Raw genomic sequence first — 17,909 nt, 5'->3', positions numbered from 1 at the left:
TTGAAGTATGCTTAGAGGTTACGGTGACAGGGGACTGGCGGCGCTTACCAGTCCCCAGCTCAGGAACCCCGGGGTCGCCAAGCCCGTACCCAGCAAACGAATGCTGAGCCCCTGGGGGCTTTTCATTAGCAGTAGAGGAGCAAAGCGTTAGATCACCGACGCGTTAGCTGCGACTACAATTAATTTGCATCTCATTGCCTGACAGCAATTTGCTCAGATAGGTCCCCTATCGGATTTTGCCAGTGCCTCTATCTATTTTTGTTCGTAAATTTGTGAATAACTCATGGCGCTTATGATTCTTGTACTGCTCATATTAGAACTTCGTTACTCTAGGACAGAATGTTCTCTGTGCAGCTACGAAATTCCCCTGTATCCCTTTCCCTCTCTATTTTGGAGGGCATATAGTAATCAGTCTCTTAATTAAATTTATCTGAAGTTTAGCAGGCTGAGGACGGGTTGCATTGAGACCAAATTAATTCGGCGTTTTTCCCTGCGTATGGTCGATGTACACTCTCGTGAGGCCGGTTGGAGTAGCCGAACGGTTCTAGGCGCTTCAGTCTGGAACCGGGTGACCGCTACGGCCGCAGGTTCGAATCCTGCCTCGGGCATGGATGTGTGTGATGTCCTTAGGTTAGTTAGGTTTAAGTAGTTCTAAGTTCTAGGGGACTGATGACCTCAGCTGTTAAGTCCCATAGTGCTCAGAGCTATTTGAACCAGTCTCGTGAGTGTCGTACGCATCAGAGTTGCACTCTGGTCCTAATTTGCATCTCAGTTGGGCACACCCATACACATCCGCCTCATTGCGTTGGTGTCTTGTAACAGCACTTATTCACAGCAGCTGCTGCTTTAATTCGTCGACTAGAATGGCTACCCCCCTTTCTAACTACAGCCTAACTCTTGAAACTAGTTTTTAGAACTAGTAAAATTAAACGTGCGTTCTTGAGACGCTTTAACGCAGTGTTGATTATACACGTTACTGGAACGTGCTGGCTGGCTTCAACTATGTTGTGCTTATAAAAGCGCTAGTCGTCTCTCTTAAGGGTTGATGAGGGAATATTAGAAAACTAGTACAATGGTTTCGGAGTTAATGCAAACCCTTTAATCTCGCCCTTATCCACAAGTACACAGAACTTTACACAGAAATGAAGATCGCAACGTTCAGGTTAATGCGCCCTGCAGGAAAGAAAAACCGTAACCTCCAGTTGTCACTACTTGAGGTGAATGTTACTGTTTCGGATGTCACGTTCGCCTCACGCGCCGCGGACTGAACGATCACGAAAGTCGACAGACACCTCTCTTCGTCTCGGATACAGCGCGTGACGCCAAAATGACATCACGTTTGCACGTCGTCCTGTGAACTGTACGTTGCCCCTCATAGGCACACGAGGCTTTCCAGAGGTAGGTGGGTGCTCGAGTACGCCCCACGCTGGCCAGTGCCGCCCACTGCTCCAGCCTGTCACTGTGTCAGTGCGGCCTCGCCTATCGACCCGCGGCGTCCTTGAGGATGCCGAACAGATCGGATCCCTACTGCAGGAGCTGGCCTCCTCACGTCCACTGAAACGTCCTTTTCGGCGGACCTGCGTTGCTGTGAAGTGACGGCGGCCGCCGGTGTGCCGGCCAGCGGATACTGTGTGCTGCTGCAGCGGCGGCGAGCCGTCGCCATGGTGACGCCGGCTGACGTCACGCGACCCGTCCGCGCTCGCCGGGCGGCCCAGGTAGTGTCAACAAGCGGCCCAGCCCCGCCGCGGCTCTGCCCAGACAGCGGCGTGCCTGCCCGTCACAGCCGTGCGAAACGCTATCAAAACATCGTGGCGGCTGCGTGAAACTTTCAATCACGAGGGCGCAATGCGATCGCGCCCTGCTCATTGCCACCTGCATCAGGTCACGGACACGTCCTATTTTCTGCGGCTTTTGATATACCACACTCACCACTGTTCATCGGATGCGAGGTGTTTTGATACAAAATTTGTCTCAAAGCTTGCAAATGCAATAAAAAGTTTAAACTATAAGTTGGATACATTAATTACTAGATGCACCCGTATTAAAACCAAGGTTAATGCTTGTCATTTAGCACTTCTTACTAACAACAAGTACAGACTTTTATCGAAATTTTCACATATAAATAAGCCTAGAATATGATTTTCACCTTCTCATAAGACATTGTCATATAGCTTTCTGATACCATTACATGTTCTTTTCAGTCTTTTTTACAAGATTTATATTTCTAAGGTCCAGTTTCGTCCTGCAGCTAAACAACAGTGTTTTGCCCATAAAAGTTCTTCGAGTTCATCATTTCTCAACTTAAAGTCAAAAAATCTGCTTGCCAGATTAATTTTCTCTGGTTCTGCCGCTGTTCTGAATTGGCTGTAGTTACTAACTTCTTGCCTGGGTTATTTCAGCACATTGTCCACTGTGTACGACTCCGTCACCTAGTTACAGCATCTTTGGGCAATCCACGCCCACACAGTTACCTATAAGAAAAAATCATTCTACAACCTTATCCATAATACTTTAGGCTATTCACTCGTAACTCATTCCCATTAAGTTACAAAATATATCAAATAAAAGAAAAAATAACTTTGGATTTAGTTATGTCTGCTCGCTTTCCTCACACACATTTCACGTCAAGAAGAGAAACCTATCCGAAGCAGACGTACTACGTAAAATGGAATTTTTATTGGAAGAAGCCCATGGTGCACTGACGCGCAGCAGATACGTAACGAGACGCCACTCAAGAGCACACCTGGTCCTTTAGGCACATTAACTACTGCCGCAGCCACTCTCCATGTTAACTGCAAGCAAGCCCGTTAGGAGCACAAGAGCACCGCACACTGCGGTTTTGCGAGCATAGCGATCACTGGGCCCAAGACAGCAAGACGGTAAAAGGTATTCGACGACGCCTGAAGATATTAAGATCGAGAAATCGATGATTTCTTTGTCTCAAGCATGGCTGCACTGTCAAAGACTTTTCGAAGTAAGGAAGAGTCGCCTGTTGTCAATGCAAAGGATCAGTTTCTGATGATTCGAGCCATCTAAGCCATCGCGGAAGCAATCAATGTATGTGATTCTCACTGTGTCCTCCTTAATCGTTCAGTGGGCAATGTTGTCACGGGACGCTCAAGTTTCATGCACCCTCAGACGGCACGCGAGTTTGTAATAGGGCCCACAGGCGAAAGCAGACTCACACGTTGTAGTTTGGGACGCAGGCTGCGAGACCACGCTCATTTGCCGAAATCTGGTCGAAATCTAAACTTACGGGTTATCCATATTCGGCCTCTGTCAGTAGATACACTGGAATCACCCTTGAGGTCCGTGCCTCGCAGATTAGTGCGTTTCAAGTTAGGCAGCGCATGGAAGAACGCTCGTGTCTGTCCAATGCTTTCGAGGAATATCCAGCTGTGCTCAAGGAAGTCAGGATAAATCAAAACAGCTAATATTTACAGCTGGTGGACCCCGCTGAAGGAGAATCTGATATTCCCGTAGAATTATGTATAGGAGCGTATAGCTACTGATGTGAGAAATAGTGGACGACGCAGCGTCAATACGCATTTCTCCGTCTCTATAAACTCGAGTGGATCCTCAGTGGACGTCGTCCAGGTGCTTCACCTACGCACCCAACCAGGAGTCTCATTAATTCAGCTCTTAAGAACCGAATGAATGGGAATCAGCACCCATGAAGAATGACTGACGAGTGGGGAAGAGTCAACGGTACCGCAAGGGTTTCGGTCTAAGTACATAGTTCGTCTTCCCAGGAAATCAGCTGTCGTTTTCTCCAACAACTTTCACAACGTGCGAGAAGCGCATTGCTGCCTTACAGAACGGGCTATAAAGAAATGATGATCTAAGACAGGTTTCTGAGAACTTAATGTTTGAGTATATTAAAAACGACCACGTAGTTGTCTGCTACAGAAGAATCTCCAAATTCATTTTATTTGTCTCATCACTTGGTCAGGCGAAACAAAGACAAAACGGTGAACGGTCTTCGATGAGCTCCACGTGAGCAAGGGCCACCCTCTCCCAATGACGGTTTAGAAATCGGGTCTAATTGTTGAATTGTTGCCTGAAGTGGTTGAGGTCCTTCCGAGATTCCGTCTACGACGATTTAGAGTCATTCCTGACATTCTGTAAAACTTGACGATAGAGATCCTATAACAGTCTTCTGGTAAAAGAGCAGCGATAAAATTGTGGAAGATGGCCTTAATGCAAGACAAAGGACAATCTGTCGAGCCTCATGGAGTCCTTTCGGCTTCGCATGCAGCCCGTTTCTGCTTTCGGCAACCATTTGTGAACTGGCAGACACTTACGAGCCCTAGTTCCCTGCAGCGGCTGCCTTACTGCGACAGAACATGTACACGGATGCCTTCGCTGCAGGAACTGAGTCGGAAAGCAGCCTCACCTCGCCTTATTATGCGTTGCATTCGCTAATGAAGAAAATCAAATTATCACTATCTAAGTGGCTGACTAAACCGCAAAAAGTATCCGCAGTTTGGAAGGTGGAAGAAGACAGATCCAGACAAAAGTTACAGTCTTATGGACGACGTGGAACACCGAAGAAGACACATTCCTAGCGAGCCAGCGACAAGTCACCGAAAAAGTTTCAGACAAATAGAACTAAAAGAAACTTACTACAAGCAACAGCAAGTTTTTATGATCCTCTGGAATTAAGCACTCCGGTATCCATCGTAGGAAAAATTTCGTATTCTAGCCACTTGTTTGCTTGGACTAGCTTGGGACCGACGGCGCGCCTGGGTTATCCGTTGTTAAGATGGGTCCAATTGTCGGAGAACGATAACTCCTACATTCACGTTTCCTGTGATGCATCTGGAGAATATATGGCGCCATCTTATATATCACTTCTAGCGATAACGTACCCAGACTAACGTGTAGTAACGCGCCCGTGAAGAAAATGACACTTGGTCGGCTTGATCTGCTAGCTGCTCTGACAGGGACCACACTACTGCACTGCTATGACGGGGTCACAACCTCAAACTGCAGCAGAGCGACACTTTGGACTGATTCTATCGTAGCCCTAGCATGGATAAAACGTGATCCTGTCATTTGGAAAATATCTGTACGCAACGCAACAGACATACAAACACTCAGCAAAGAGAATCTGGCAGACTTTGCTCCACACCTCATACGTCTCAACTTTCAGTGCAGTACCCGTCATTGCTCGGATATGCACATACCACAATTCCATTAGTCCAGTTGCTCCTTCGTCCTCTCCCTGTTCATCTCCTCCTCCTCCTCCTCCTCCTCCTCCTCTTGTCCCTTGTGTCTGTCAACCTCCTGCTCCTCCCTTCTCTCTTCAATTTGTCACCAACACCCCAGTACGAGGTTGCTGGTTTTTACCCCTACGGTATTTCTTCCCGGATAATAAGTGATATGTGTACCACGTTTCGCGCAATTCGATCCGTGAGCTTCCTACCCGCGGCTTCGCCCACTGATGCACATCTCGCATACATTTCATACATATTTAACGTATTTCGCACATATTTGTACATATATTTCATTTGTGTCTTACCGAATTTCGCCCCTTAGTTTCGTATTCACGCAGTTCAACATTTAAGACGTCATATCTCCTGAATTATAAGTGACAATGATATGTTTCGCACGTATATTCAATGGTATATGTGAACTGTTTGCGTAATGTGTTGCCAATAGAGCTAATAATAAAGAAGTGATAAACTAAACCGACATTACCGATGCGACAGTTTTTCACGCATCTCAGTGTTTCTGACGTCATATCTCCCGAACTGTGTCTCGTGCAATAATGTTTTTTCACGTACATTTACTGGTGTACGTTAACTTTGTCTGAATTATTTGGTGGGAATAAAGTTATTGGTGAGGAAGTGATCAATAAGTCATGTTCAAAGCGGCAGTGTTACTGGATGAACAGCGAAAATGTCACAAGCGATAAACTTTTTTCCTTGGTTCATTGTGGAAGGTGGGGGAGTGGGGAAAGAGAAAATGTCTCGTAAAGGTTTGAAATTATGAGTAAAATATATTGCAAGTCATTGAATGCAATCATTCTCAAATACTCAATGGATAAAGTTCTGCTATCTGCGCGTCTTGGGTCACGCCAATTTTTCACCCCCGCCCGCTCCCCTTTGAGAGATTCTTTCCAGACGATAAGTGATTGGTTGTAATCAACCGAGTGGTTTAGGAGGAGATGTGGAACGTACATACACACACGTGTATAATACGTATGGATTCGAATGAACTTCCACACACTGTGACAAATAAATTAACGATTACAATAACTGTTGAAAACGAAGGCTAAAGAAACAGACATCTGTTTCGTTTATTCCATTGTTGTATTACAAATGCAGGTCACTGTGGGCCAGCCATTCCAGTTCTCCGGTGGTGAGGTCGTGGATGTCTTGCAACGCACTCCTCAAGGTCAGGGCAATCTGGTACCGCGCGCCGAGGAATTTGAATCCCCGCCAGACGTCAAGGACGTCGAAGACCCCTAGAGGTCTCTGCACCATCGCGCCGTAAGCTGTGGCGGCGCGCGCCTCCTGGCCCGCATTTAGAGTGAGGGCGCCACAGTGGAACACGTGGTTCCAGCGGGGAATAGCGGCGTCCCCGATACAGTACTTAAGCGCCTGCCTGTCGCTCAGCCTGCCAGTCTCAGAGCGGTTTGAGATGTCGTTGCGAGAGGAGTGTTTTCATGCGAAGGGTGTGGCGGATCGCCATCCGGCGGGACCAGTTCAGGCGACTGAGTTGATCCCGTCGGTGGCCCCATCCGGTCCCCCACTTATGACGAACCAGCTTCCGACCACTGACTACGACTAGGTTTACTCTTCCACTGATGACTCGCGCTCTTGTGACCGAGCGTTCATTATTATGAAGAAGCTCGCTCACTGGGGCTCTTACCCCGGTCGAGATGACGACGAGGCGGCCAAACTGACCTTCTGTAACATCCGAAAGGCTGCTGCACTACCGAGCTCGGGGCAGCAAGAGTCGGGTGTGCCACCGAGAGCCTCGCCGGTCGCACTGCGAGATTTTGCGGTCCCGGCGACGGCGGCCTCGAAGGGAGTTACGCCGCTGGGTTCGACCACCCGAGAGGTCGATGCTCACCCGGTTGCCCCATTCGCCCCGATTACACGAGAAGAACCCGTTGCTTCGCTAGTTGACCTACGGTCTGGAGGGGCGCAAAGACAGCTCAACAGGCCACCGAGATGGATGCCATTGACCTCCCGGGCGCAAACCTTGCCGAGGCAATTGTCGAAGCAGAACGTTGCGACACTGACGAATCCCGAGCGCCCAGGAAGCGCCGGTCTGTGACTCATGACAACTCTCTCACTCCTCGACCTCCGACTCCGCGCGGCCGCGGAAGAAGGTGTGTGTGTGTGTTTGAGGTTTACGGGCGCTAAACAGCGAGGTCATCAGCGCCCAAACGTATAAAGACAGGAACACATGCAGTGAAGGGACTAAGACGAACAGCGAACAAGGGGAACAGCGAAAAGACGCAGTTCCAAATCCTCACGTACAGAGGCAAAACAAGAGGAGAAGGAGTGCACGAAAAAAGGAAAGGAAACACAAGGAAGGGAGGACAGAAACCGAAGGGAAACAAGGAGGTATTCGTGACTGGCGGACCTCTTACCTAAAATCTGGGTGAGCCAGTCATCCAGCTGCACATTAAAACCCTCTCCCTAAAATCCGTGGCAACAAATTGGACAGGACACAAAACCGTAAAACCTTCACCACAGACGATGCGTCGTCTTGCAAAATAGAGGGCAAATCCGGTGGCAAAGAAACCACCGCCCTCTGGTCAGAGAATAAAAGACAATCAAGTAAAATGTGGCGGACAGTAATCTGGACGCCACAAGCACAGCAGATTGGGGGATCCTCCCGCCGGAGTAGAAAACCATGTGTGAAGGGACTGTGCCCGATGCGGAGGCGAGTGAGGAGAACCTCATCCCGCCTGCATGACTGGGAGGAAGTACGCCATGGCCGCGTGGTGGCCTTCACCAGACGCAGCTTATTTTCACCGACTGCCAGCCACTCCTCTTCCCACTGACGCATAACGCGAAAACGCAGGAGGGAGGTAACAGCATGGAGGGGGACGGCACATTCAACAACGTCAGGGAGGGAACATGCATCTTTGGCAGCCACATCCGCCAGCTCGTTTCCCGTAATTCCCACGTGCCCCGGCACCCAGCAGAAGGAAACCTCCTTCCCCTGCCGCTGCAGGTGGAGTAGGGCATCATGGATGTTCTGGACGACCGTATCCGCTGGGTACAAGTGTTGCACGGTCTGAAGGGCACTCAGGGAGTCAGAACAGATGAGGAACTTACGACTGGGGACACATCTCAACTGCTCCAATGCCCGCATGATCGCAAACAATTCGGCATCAAAGATGGTAAACGCCGCAGGAAGCCGTAACTTGACGAGTCGATCAGGGAAAACAACAGCACAACCAACAGAGTCCCCCTGTTTAGAGCCATCCGTAAATACTGGTACATGGTCGGGATGCCGGTTTAAAATATCGTAAAATAAGGCGGTAAAAACAAACGCAGGAGTGCAGCTCCTCCGGTACTCCGACAAGTCTAAAACGACGCTGGGCCTCTGGAGCAACCAGGGAGGCAGGCGAGTAAAACCTTGTCGTTGGGGGGCCACACGCTCCACACCAAGGGACTCAAGCAAATGCTTGGCACGAATCCCAAACGGTCTCGTTGCCCTGGGACGACTGGAAAAGAGACGTTCCATAGGCGGTCGGGCAACGGTAGGGTACGCAGGGGAGGTAGGACAGGCAAGGAATTGACACACCCGTCGCACCATGAGGAGTTTCCGCCGGATGGCGAGCGGCGGTTCCCCTGCCTCAGCACACAGGCTGGGGATGGGACTAGTACGGAAGGCACCAGTGGCCAGCCTGATACCCTCATGGTGTACTGCGTCAAGAATCTTCAGATACGAAGGCCTTGCTGACCCAAACACGGTGCAACCATAGTCAAGTCGCGATCGGACGAAAGCCCTATAAAACTGCAGCAGACGCGCCCGATCTGCTCCCCAGGACCGATGGCTCAGACACTTCAAAATATTCAGTGCCTTCAGGGCCCGCACCTTGAGGTCTTTAAGGTGAGGCAACCACGACAACTTTGAATCAAAAGTGAGGCCCAGGAACCGCACAGTGTCGCTAAAAGGAAGAATGGTGTCCCTCAGACGCAATTCAGGGGAGGTAAAAGCACGTCGAGAACGATTAAAATGAACACACACACATTTGTCTGCAGAAAAGGTAAAACCCGTCTTCGCAGTCCATGCCTCTAATCGCCGTATCGTAAGCTGCAACTGTCGACCAGCAGTGACAAGACTGGAGGAAGAACAGAAAACAGCAAAATCGTCCACAAACAAGGAGCATTGGGCAGGACTCCGGATAGTGGACGTGATACTGTTAATGGCGACGGCAAAGAGGGTGACACTTAAAACGCTTCCCTGAGGAACACCATTCTCCTGCACATACAAATCAGATAGCACATTACCAACCCTATAGCGAAAGAGGCGGTGGGAAAGAAAGGACCGAATGAAGATGGGGAGACGGCCACGAAAGCCCCACTCATGGAGTTGATTGAGGATATGGCGGCGCCAAGTAGTGTCATACGCCTTATGAATGTCAAAGAATACACCTAGACAATGCTGGTTACGCAGGAAGGCCTGCTGGATGGCCGCCTCAAGCAGGGTCAAGTTGTCTATAGTGGAACGACATCTCCGAAAGCCACACTGAGAGGGGCTAAGGAGCTGCCTGGTCTCGAGCAGCCAAACCAGGCGACGGTTGACCATGCGTTCCAACGTCTTCCCGACACAGCTCGTCAAGGCGATACTTCGATAACTACTGGGATGCGTTCGGTCCTTCCCTGGTTTGAGGAGGGGTATCAAAATCGCTTCCCTCCACGAGTCAGGGTACGTGCCGGATAACCATATCATATTAAAACAATTCAGGAGAACTTCCTTGGAAGGCAGCAACAAGTGCTGCAGCATGCTGTACCGGATTTGATCATGACCAGGCGCAGTATCATGAGCCACAGACAGCGCCGAATCCAGTTCCCACATTGTGAAGGGGCAGTTGTAGGGTTCAGAATTAGGAGACCGGAAGTCCAAGTGACCCCTCTCGATGGCAGTGCGGTAGCGGCAGAAATCTGGATCACAGTTAATAGTGGCGGTAGATTCCGCAAAATGCATGGCCAGTGTCTGGGCAATGTCTCTCGGCGCCGTGAGGAGACTTCCCTGATGCAGCAAGGCCGTGACGGGTAGCTGGCCGAGTTTCCCGGAAATCCTTCTGATGGCGTGTGTGTGTGTGTGTTTGAGGTTTACGGGCGCTAAACAGCAGGGTCATCAGCGCCCAAACGCAAAAAAAACAGGAACACATGCAGTGAAGGGACTAAGACGAACAACGAACAAGGGGAACAGCTAAAAGAGACAGACCTGACGCAGTTCCAAATCCGCACATACCGAGGCAAAACAAGAGGAGAAGGAGTGCACTAAAAAAGGAAAGGAAACACAAAGAAAGGAGGACAGAAACCGAAAGGAAACAAGGAGTTAGACGTGACTGGTTGACCTCTTACCTAAAACCTGGGTGAGCCAGTCATCTAGCTGCACATTAAAAACCTCTCCCTAAAAGCCGTGGCAACAAATTGGACAGGACACAAAACCGTAAAACCTTAAACACAGACGTTGCGTCGTCTTTCAAAATAGAGGGCAAATCCGGTGGCAAAGAAACCACCGCCCTCTGGTCAGAGAATAAAAGACAGTCAAGTAAAATGTGGCGGACAGTAATCTGGACGCCACAAGCACTGCAGATTGGGGGATCCTCCCGCCGGAGTAAAAAACCATGTGTGAAGGGACTGTGCCCGATGCGGAGGCGAGTGAGGAGAACCTCATCCCGCCTGCATGACTGGTAGGACGTACGCCATGGCCGCGTGGTGGCCTTGACCAGACGTAGCTTATTTTCACTGACTGCCAGCCACTCCTCTTCCCACTGACGCATAACGCGAAGACGCAGGAGGGAGGTAACAGCATGGAGGGGGACGGCACAGTCAACAACGTGAGGGAGGGAACATGCATCTTTGGCAGCCACATCCGCCAGCTCGTTTCCCCTAATACCTACGTGCCCCGGCACCCAGCAGAAGGAAACCTCCTTCCCCTGCCGCTGCAGGTGGAGGAGGGCATCATGGATGTTCTGGACGACCGTATCCGCCGGGTACAAGTGTTGCATGGTCTGAAGGGCACTCAGGGAGTCAGAACAGATGAGGAACTTACGACTGGGAACACATCTCATCTGCTCCAAAGCCCGCAAGATCGCAAACAATTCGGCATCAAAGATGGTAAACGCCGCAGGAAGGCGTAACTTGACGACTCGATCAGGGAAAACAACAGCACAACCAACAGAGTCCCCCTGTTTAGAGCCATCCGTAAATACTGGTACATGGTCGGGATGCTGGTTTAAAATATCGTAAAATAAGGCGGTAAAAACAAACGCAGGAGTGCAGCTCCTCCGGTACTCCGACAAGTCTAAAACGACGCTGGGCCTCTGGAGCAACCAGGGAGGCAGGCGAGTAAAACCTTGTCGTTGGGGGGCCACACGCTCCACACCAAGGGACTCAAGCAAATGCTTGGCACGAATCCCAAATGGTCTCGTTGCCCTGGGACGACTGGAAAAGAGACGTTCCATAGGCGGTCGGGCAACGGTAGGGTACGCAGGGGAGGTAGGACAGGCAAGGAATTGACACACCCGTCGCACCATGAGGAGTTTCCGCCGGATGGCGAGCGGCGGTTCCCCTGCCTCAGCACACAGGCTGGGGATGGGACTAGTACGGAAGGCACCAGTGGCCAGCCTGATACCCTCATGGTGTACTGCGTCAAGAATCTTCAGATACGAAGGCCTTGCTGACCCATACACGGTGCAACCATAGTCAAGTCGCGATCGGACGAAAGCCCTATAAAACTGCAGCAGACGCGCCCGATCTGCTCCCCAGGACCGATGGCTCAGACACTTCAAAATATTCAGTGCCTTCAGGGCCCGCACCTTGAGGTCTTTAAGGTGAGGCAACCACGACAACTTTGAATCAAAAGTGAGGCCCAGGAACCGCACAGTGTCGCTAAAAGGAAGAATGGTGTCCCTCAGACGCAATTCAGGGGGGGTAAAAGCACGTCGAGAACGATTAAAATGAACACACACACATTTGTCTGCAGAAAAGGTAAAACCCGTCTTCGCAGTCCATGCCTCTAATCGCCGTATCGTAAGCTGCAACTGTCGACCAGCACTGACAAGACTGGAGGAAGAACAGAAAACAGCAAAATCGTCCACAAACAAGGAGCATTGGGCAGGACTCCGGATAGTGGACGTAATACTGTTAATGGCGACGGCAAAGAGGGTGACACTTAAAACGCTTCCCTGAGGAACACCATTCTCCTGCACATACAAATCAGATAGCACATTACCAACCCTATAGCGAAAGAGGCGGTGGGAAAGAAAGGACCGAATGAAGATGGGGAGACGGCCACGAAAGCCCCACTCATGGAGTTGATTGAGGATATGGCGGCGCCAAGTAGTGTCATACGCCTTATGAATGTCAAAGAATACACCTAGACAATGCTGGTTACGCAGGAAGGCCTGCTGGATGGCCGCCTCAAGCAGGGTCAAGTTGTCTATAGTGGAACGCCATTTCCGAAAGCCACACTGAGAGGGGCTAAGGAGCTGCCTGGTCTCGAGCAGCCAAACCAGGCGACGATTGACCATGCGTTCCAACGTCTTCCCGACACAGCTCGTCAAGGCGATACTTCGATAACTACTGGGATGCATTCGGTCCTTTCCTGGTTTGAGGAGGGGTATCAAAATCGCTTCCCTCCACGAGTCAGGGTACGTGCCGGATAACCATATCATATTAAAACAATTCAGGAGAACTTCCTTGGAAGGCAGTAACAAGTGCCGCAGCATGCTATACCGGATTTGATCATGACCAGGCGCAGTATCATGAGCCACAGACAGCGCCGAATCCAGTTCCCACATTGTGAAGGGGCAGTTGTAGGGTTCAGAATTAGGAGACCGGAAATCCAAGTGACCCCTCTCGATGGCAGTGCGGTAGCGGCAGAAATCTGGATCACAGTTAATAGTGGCGGTAGATTCCGCAAAATGCATGGCCAGTGTCTGGGCAATGTCTCTCGGCGCCGTGAGGAGACTTCCCTGATGCAGCAAGGCCGTGACGGGTAGCTGGCCGAGTTTCCCGGAAATCCTCCTGATGGCTTCCCATACTTTCGTAGAACTAGTGGAGCGGGAGATGGAGTTCAAGAACGATTGCCATGACCGCCGTTTGCTCTCTTTAATCACGCGTCGCGCTTTAGCCCTTGCCACCCGAAAGGTTGCAAGATTGTCAGCCGTGGGACGGCACTTGAAGCGGCGCAGAGCGGCACGGCGGGCTCGGATGGCTGAGCGGCACTCAGGGGTCCACCAAGGGACAGGACGCCTCTTGGGATGACCGGATGACCGTGGGATTGACAATTCAGCAGCATGGGAGATCACAGCTGTAACATGGTCTACCCATTAGTGGACGCTGTCACGGTGTTCCAAAACGGCCAGGTGGCTAAAAAGTGTCCAGTCAGCCCTGCAGAGGTGCCACCGGGGCGGTACCGGAAATGCCATAGCCTCATCCAGGAGGCGAATCCAAAGGGGGAAGTGGTCACTAGAATGGAGGTCAGCATCAACCTCCCATAGAGCAGAATCCGCTAGTGCTGGAGAGCAAAAGGAAAGGTCAATAGCTGACGACGACCCAGAAGCAGTACAGAAATGAGTGGGGGCACCAGAGTTGAGGATGCACAGTTCTTCAGACACCATGAGGCGTTCCAGAATGCGACCCCTGGGGCAAGTAGTCGACGAGCCCCATAAGACATTATAAGCATTGAAGTCCCCCAGAAGAAGAAAGGGGCGGGGAAGTTGGCCAATAAGGTCTGAGAGAGCCTCAGAGTCTATCGCATCCTGAGGAGGTAAGTAAAGTGAACAGACTGTGAGCCTCCGACCCACAAGAAGGTCAACTGCAACTGCTTGCAAGTCTGTAACGAGAGGGAGCTCAGATGAGGGGTGCATGTCACGGACAAAAACCGCAACACCACCCTTTGCCCTTTCCCCCGTCAGATCATCTTTCCGATAGACGGTATAGCCCCGTAAAGAAGGAGCATCAGTGGCCCGAAAATGTGTCTCTTGGAGACATAAGCACAAAGGGAACTCACGTACAAGGAGTTGTAGTTCGGCCACATGCGTCCTGGACCCATTCAGGTTCCACTGTAAGATGGGAGCCAGTGATCAGGGTGGCTGAACTTTCACCCTGCCTCTGTGTTTTGGAGGAGAGCCCGTACTGGCCGGAGATTTATTCCTGGGGCGAGAAGAGCGCCCCCGGTCGACATCAATGTCCATCAGCTCCGATGACGACCCACGGGAGATGTCAGACAGTACGATGGTCTCGTCATCGGACCGACCCTGATCAGTCTCCGCAGGTGGCAAAATCTTCACCTTCGGCGTCTTGGTCTTAGGGGGCTTAGAATGCAGAGCCTTGTCAGCAGTTGGAGCTTTACTCGCCGGGGCAGAAGGCGCCATAGGGGAAGAGGCAGGAAGTACCCCAATGTCAGCAACCACGGCCTTGTCCGACGTTGCGGGGAGAGCTGCAGGTTGCAAAACAACCGCAGCAGCACAAGTGCACTGGCAAACGCAGGTATTAGTGCTAACACTAGCAACCTCCGTTTGCGTAGCAACAGTGGCCATTTGTACCGGTTTTTTCAGAACGGAAGCGAAAGATGTAGTAAACACAGGAGGTTGCATGGCCTTAAAGAGCTTCTTGGCCTCACCATAGGGTATGCGCTTAGATGTTTTAATCTCCTGTATCTTCCGTACGTCGAGATAGATGGGGCAGACCCGGCTCCAGACAGGGTGACTCCCAGAGCAATTCACGCACTTCACAGGCGACGAACAATCAGCTCCTTCATGGGCAGGCTGACCACATTTACCGCAAGTGGCTATCCCATTGCACCCCAATGTAGTATGCCCAAAGCGCTGACATTTAAAGCAGCGCATTGGGTTGGGGAAATATGGCCGTACTGGCAAACGTAAGAACCCCGCTTTAACATGCTCTGGAAGTCGCGGGCAACTGAACGTGAGAATAAACGAGTCGGATTTTACTAGGTCCCCATCGACTCGCCTCATAATATTCTGCACATCAACAATACCTTCGGCAGCCCACTCAGATTTCAACTCGTCTGTGGAGATATCCGCCAAGTCCCTACATGTCACAACACCCTTACTATAGTTGAGTGTGGAGTGGAGCTCGGTCTCGATAGCGTACTCTCCGAGACAGGGTGCTTTCCGAAGAGAAGCGACTTGACGGGAACTAGAAGTCTCAACTAAGAGAGTACCATTGCGCAGTCGCTTAACAGATTTCAGTGTACCTGCAATTCCTTCAAGACCCTTGTGGATGTAAAAGGGAGAAACCCTGTCAAAGCTACCCTCCTTTCGTTTAATAATCAAAAACACATTCTGATTATCAGCATGTGCTCTGTTACAACAGTCTGATAAATCTCTAGCAACACCAGGAGCTGGAGGACTCGAAGCACGAAGTCGCTTTTTCGAAGGGGTGTGTTTGTCTACCAGCGGCCCACCCAATCCACTGGTAGGGGGAAATGTAGAAGTCGAAGGGTCCATTGCGGTCCCACGAGCAGCTAGGGAACTAAAGGTCCGCTCAGACAGAGCCCCGCGTGCCTGAGTAAGCCGTATACAACTGGGGTGTGGCAGGTGCCCCAGAGGTTGCCCGCTTGCGACTGTTCCACCTCAACAGCCATGCATCTCATAGGCGCGGAGCACACCGGAAGATTGAGGGGTTTTTTATAGAGGTTTGTTCCATCCTCGCAATCCGGGCGGCCAAGCCAAGATCCCCATTCCCTGAGACACACAACATTCCACCGCCGCGCCGCACGGTGGTCGCTGAAGTGTACTCAGAGCTTACGGTGACGGGGGACAGGTGGCGCTTACCAGTCCCCAGCTCAGGAACCCTGGGGTCGCCAAGCCCGTACCCAGCAAATGAATGCTGAGCCCCTGGGGGGTGGAAGAAGGCACCCAGAGCCTCCCGCGCTGCCGCTGCAGCGGCTGGGAGGACTGTAGCGGGCTCTTCTCAGAGTGCCGCAGCGGCCCACTGCGTCGAATGCTGTCTCCCGGCAGCCTGATGAGGACGGCTTTGTCGCCCCACCTCGGCGGCACACCGCCAGGGCTGCCGTACTGCAGCCACCGCAGCCGCTGCCGACAACGAGCACGTTTCCAGGGGCAAACGTCGACGAGATGGAGGACGGCGAGGCGCCTCTGGTGCCGCCCCAGAAGAAGCCGCCGCCCCCGCCGCCTATCGTCGTCCAATGGGACGGCGTGTGCAAGGACTTCCAACAGAGGCTCGACAGGGTGGCCACGCCCTCTACCGTCAACAATGCCGGCCGTGACCTCTACACGGTCACGGTCGCGGCACACGAGGAGTACTGGGCAGTGATGGACGCCATCTGCAAGGACGGCCTCCACTGCTACACCCACCCCTCCGAGCCGCTCAAACTTCTGAAGGTGGTATACCGCCACCTTCAAGTTTGGCGCGGACGACCTCCGTGAGGAGCTGGAGGATATAGGCTTCGGCGTCAGGTCCACAGGCTCGATGAAGTCCCCTCGTACCCACTGTGGCATGCCGCTGTACCTGGTTGTCCTCGTAGCGAACTTGGAAAATCGGAAGATTTTCCAGGTGCAACGGGTCGGCCTCGTCAAGGTTGAGGTCGAACCACTCCGGGCCAAGGCAAAAGGGTTCAGTGTTTCTCCTGCCAGCGGCCGGACCACGTTTCCAGATACTGCTCCGTGCCGCTCCAGGGGGCAGCACGAGAGCAAATTTTGTGACCTTGCCCGCGAGGACAAGCCGACTTGCTCCAACTGCGGCGCACCACATGTTGCCTGTTATAGAGGCTGCTCGGCTTTCAAGAGGGGCCGGAAGCAGCAGCGAGGCAAGGGTGCTCCTTCTCGTAAGGTACACCCTACCACCAGCTTCGCTGCCGCCACCACGAGCGGGTTACCTGCCCCTCCCAGCGCTCTGGGACAACAGCCCACTGCGCCGTCCACGGCTTCGCCTGAGAGGGCGGCTACCCCCGCAGCCGCACCTGGCGCGCCGGTTGCCCGCCTGGGCAGGCGTTGCCGGCGCACGAGGCGTGCCACCCCCGCCGCTGCGCAACAGTCTGCCACCGACACTCCGCCGCGGCAGCGACAAGCAGCTCGCGCTGCGCCGCAGTTGCGGCCAGCAACTGTCGCTGCACGTCAGTCGGCACCTCCTGAGCGGCCCCAGCCACCCGCCCCTGTGGCGGAGGCCGCCCAGCGTCCCCCGCTACCTACACTACATCAGAAGCAGCTGAGCTCCGATCACATCTGCGGTCGGTGAGCCGGCTGCTCGAGCAACTCCCGGTGCTCGTCACCACGGTCACGGCGGCCCTCCAGGTCGGCGTCGTTCCTCAACCCCGCCACGGATAATCACCACGTCCATGGCCTCAACGTCTGCGCTTTTAATGCAAATAGCTTGTTGCCACAGCAAGGGGAATTCAGAGAGTTCTTGCGCGATGAGGCAATCGATATTTGCCTCGTGTGCGAGACCTTCCTGAAGCCTCGGATACATGTAAAGGTGGCCAACTATCGGTGCTACCGCACCGACAGGTTGACCCATAGCGGAGGAACGGCCGTTTACATCAAGGCTCCCCTGAAACATCACTTAGTGTAGATTCCGCCCCTCGCCGCTGTGGAAGCCACTGGGTTGGCTGTTACCACTACGGCGGGGGTTATCACCTTCATTGCAGCCTACAGGCCGCCGAAGGGACTGCTGCAGGAGGCGACTTCGAAGCTCTACTGGCGTTGCGCGGGA

General features: G+C 52.3%; 1 protein-coding gene across 1 annotated transcript; it reads left to right on the top strand.

Annotated features, from left to right (window-relative positions):
* Nucleotides 1-1,661: 1,661 nt before the first annotated feature.
* On the top strand, nucleotides 1,662-17,409 carry LOC124612539 (wiskott-Aldrich syndrome protein homolog 1-like). Its single transcript, XM_047140807.1, has 3 exons — nucleotides 1,662-1,819; nucleotides 16,156-16,500; nucleotides 16,986-17,409. The coding sequence occupies exons 1-3, from the start codon at nucleotides 1,662-1,664 to the stop codon at nucleotides 17,407-17,409; spliced, it is 927 nt and encodes a 308-aa protein (XP_046996763.1).
* The last annotated feature ends 500 nt before the right edge of the window (nucleotides 17,410-17,909 follow it).

This window comes from Schistocerca americana, chromosome 4, assembly GCF_021461395.2.
Source record: "Schistocerca americana isolate TAMUIC-IGC-003095 chromosome 4, iqSchAmer2.1, whole genome shotgun sequence".
Classification (NCBI taxonomy): Eukaryota; Metazoa; Arthropoda; class Insecta; order Orthoptera; family Acrididae; genus Schistocerca; species Schistocerca americana.
Note: the sequence above shows the minus strand (reverse complement) of the source record. Positions and strands in the feature narration are given on the sequence as shown.

What these genes read in the sequence shown, in the direction of transcription:
- LOC124612539 (XM_047140807.1), top strand. Translation starts at nt 1,662, where the DNA reads ATGGTGACGCCGGCTGACGTCACGCGACCCGTCCGCGCTCGCCGGGCG. An exon ending in CAAAACATCGTGGCGGCTGC is followed by an intron (nt 1,820 to 16,155) that starts GTGAAACTTTCA and finishes GGCTCTTCTCAG; the next exon opens with AGTGCCGCAGCGGCCCACTG. An exon ending in ACGGTCGCGGCACACGAGGA is followed by an intron (nt 16,501 to 16,985) that starts GTACTGGGCAGT and finishes TCGGCTTTCAAG; the next exon opens with AGGGGCCGGAAGCAGCAGCG.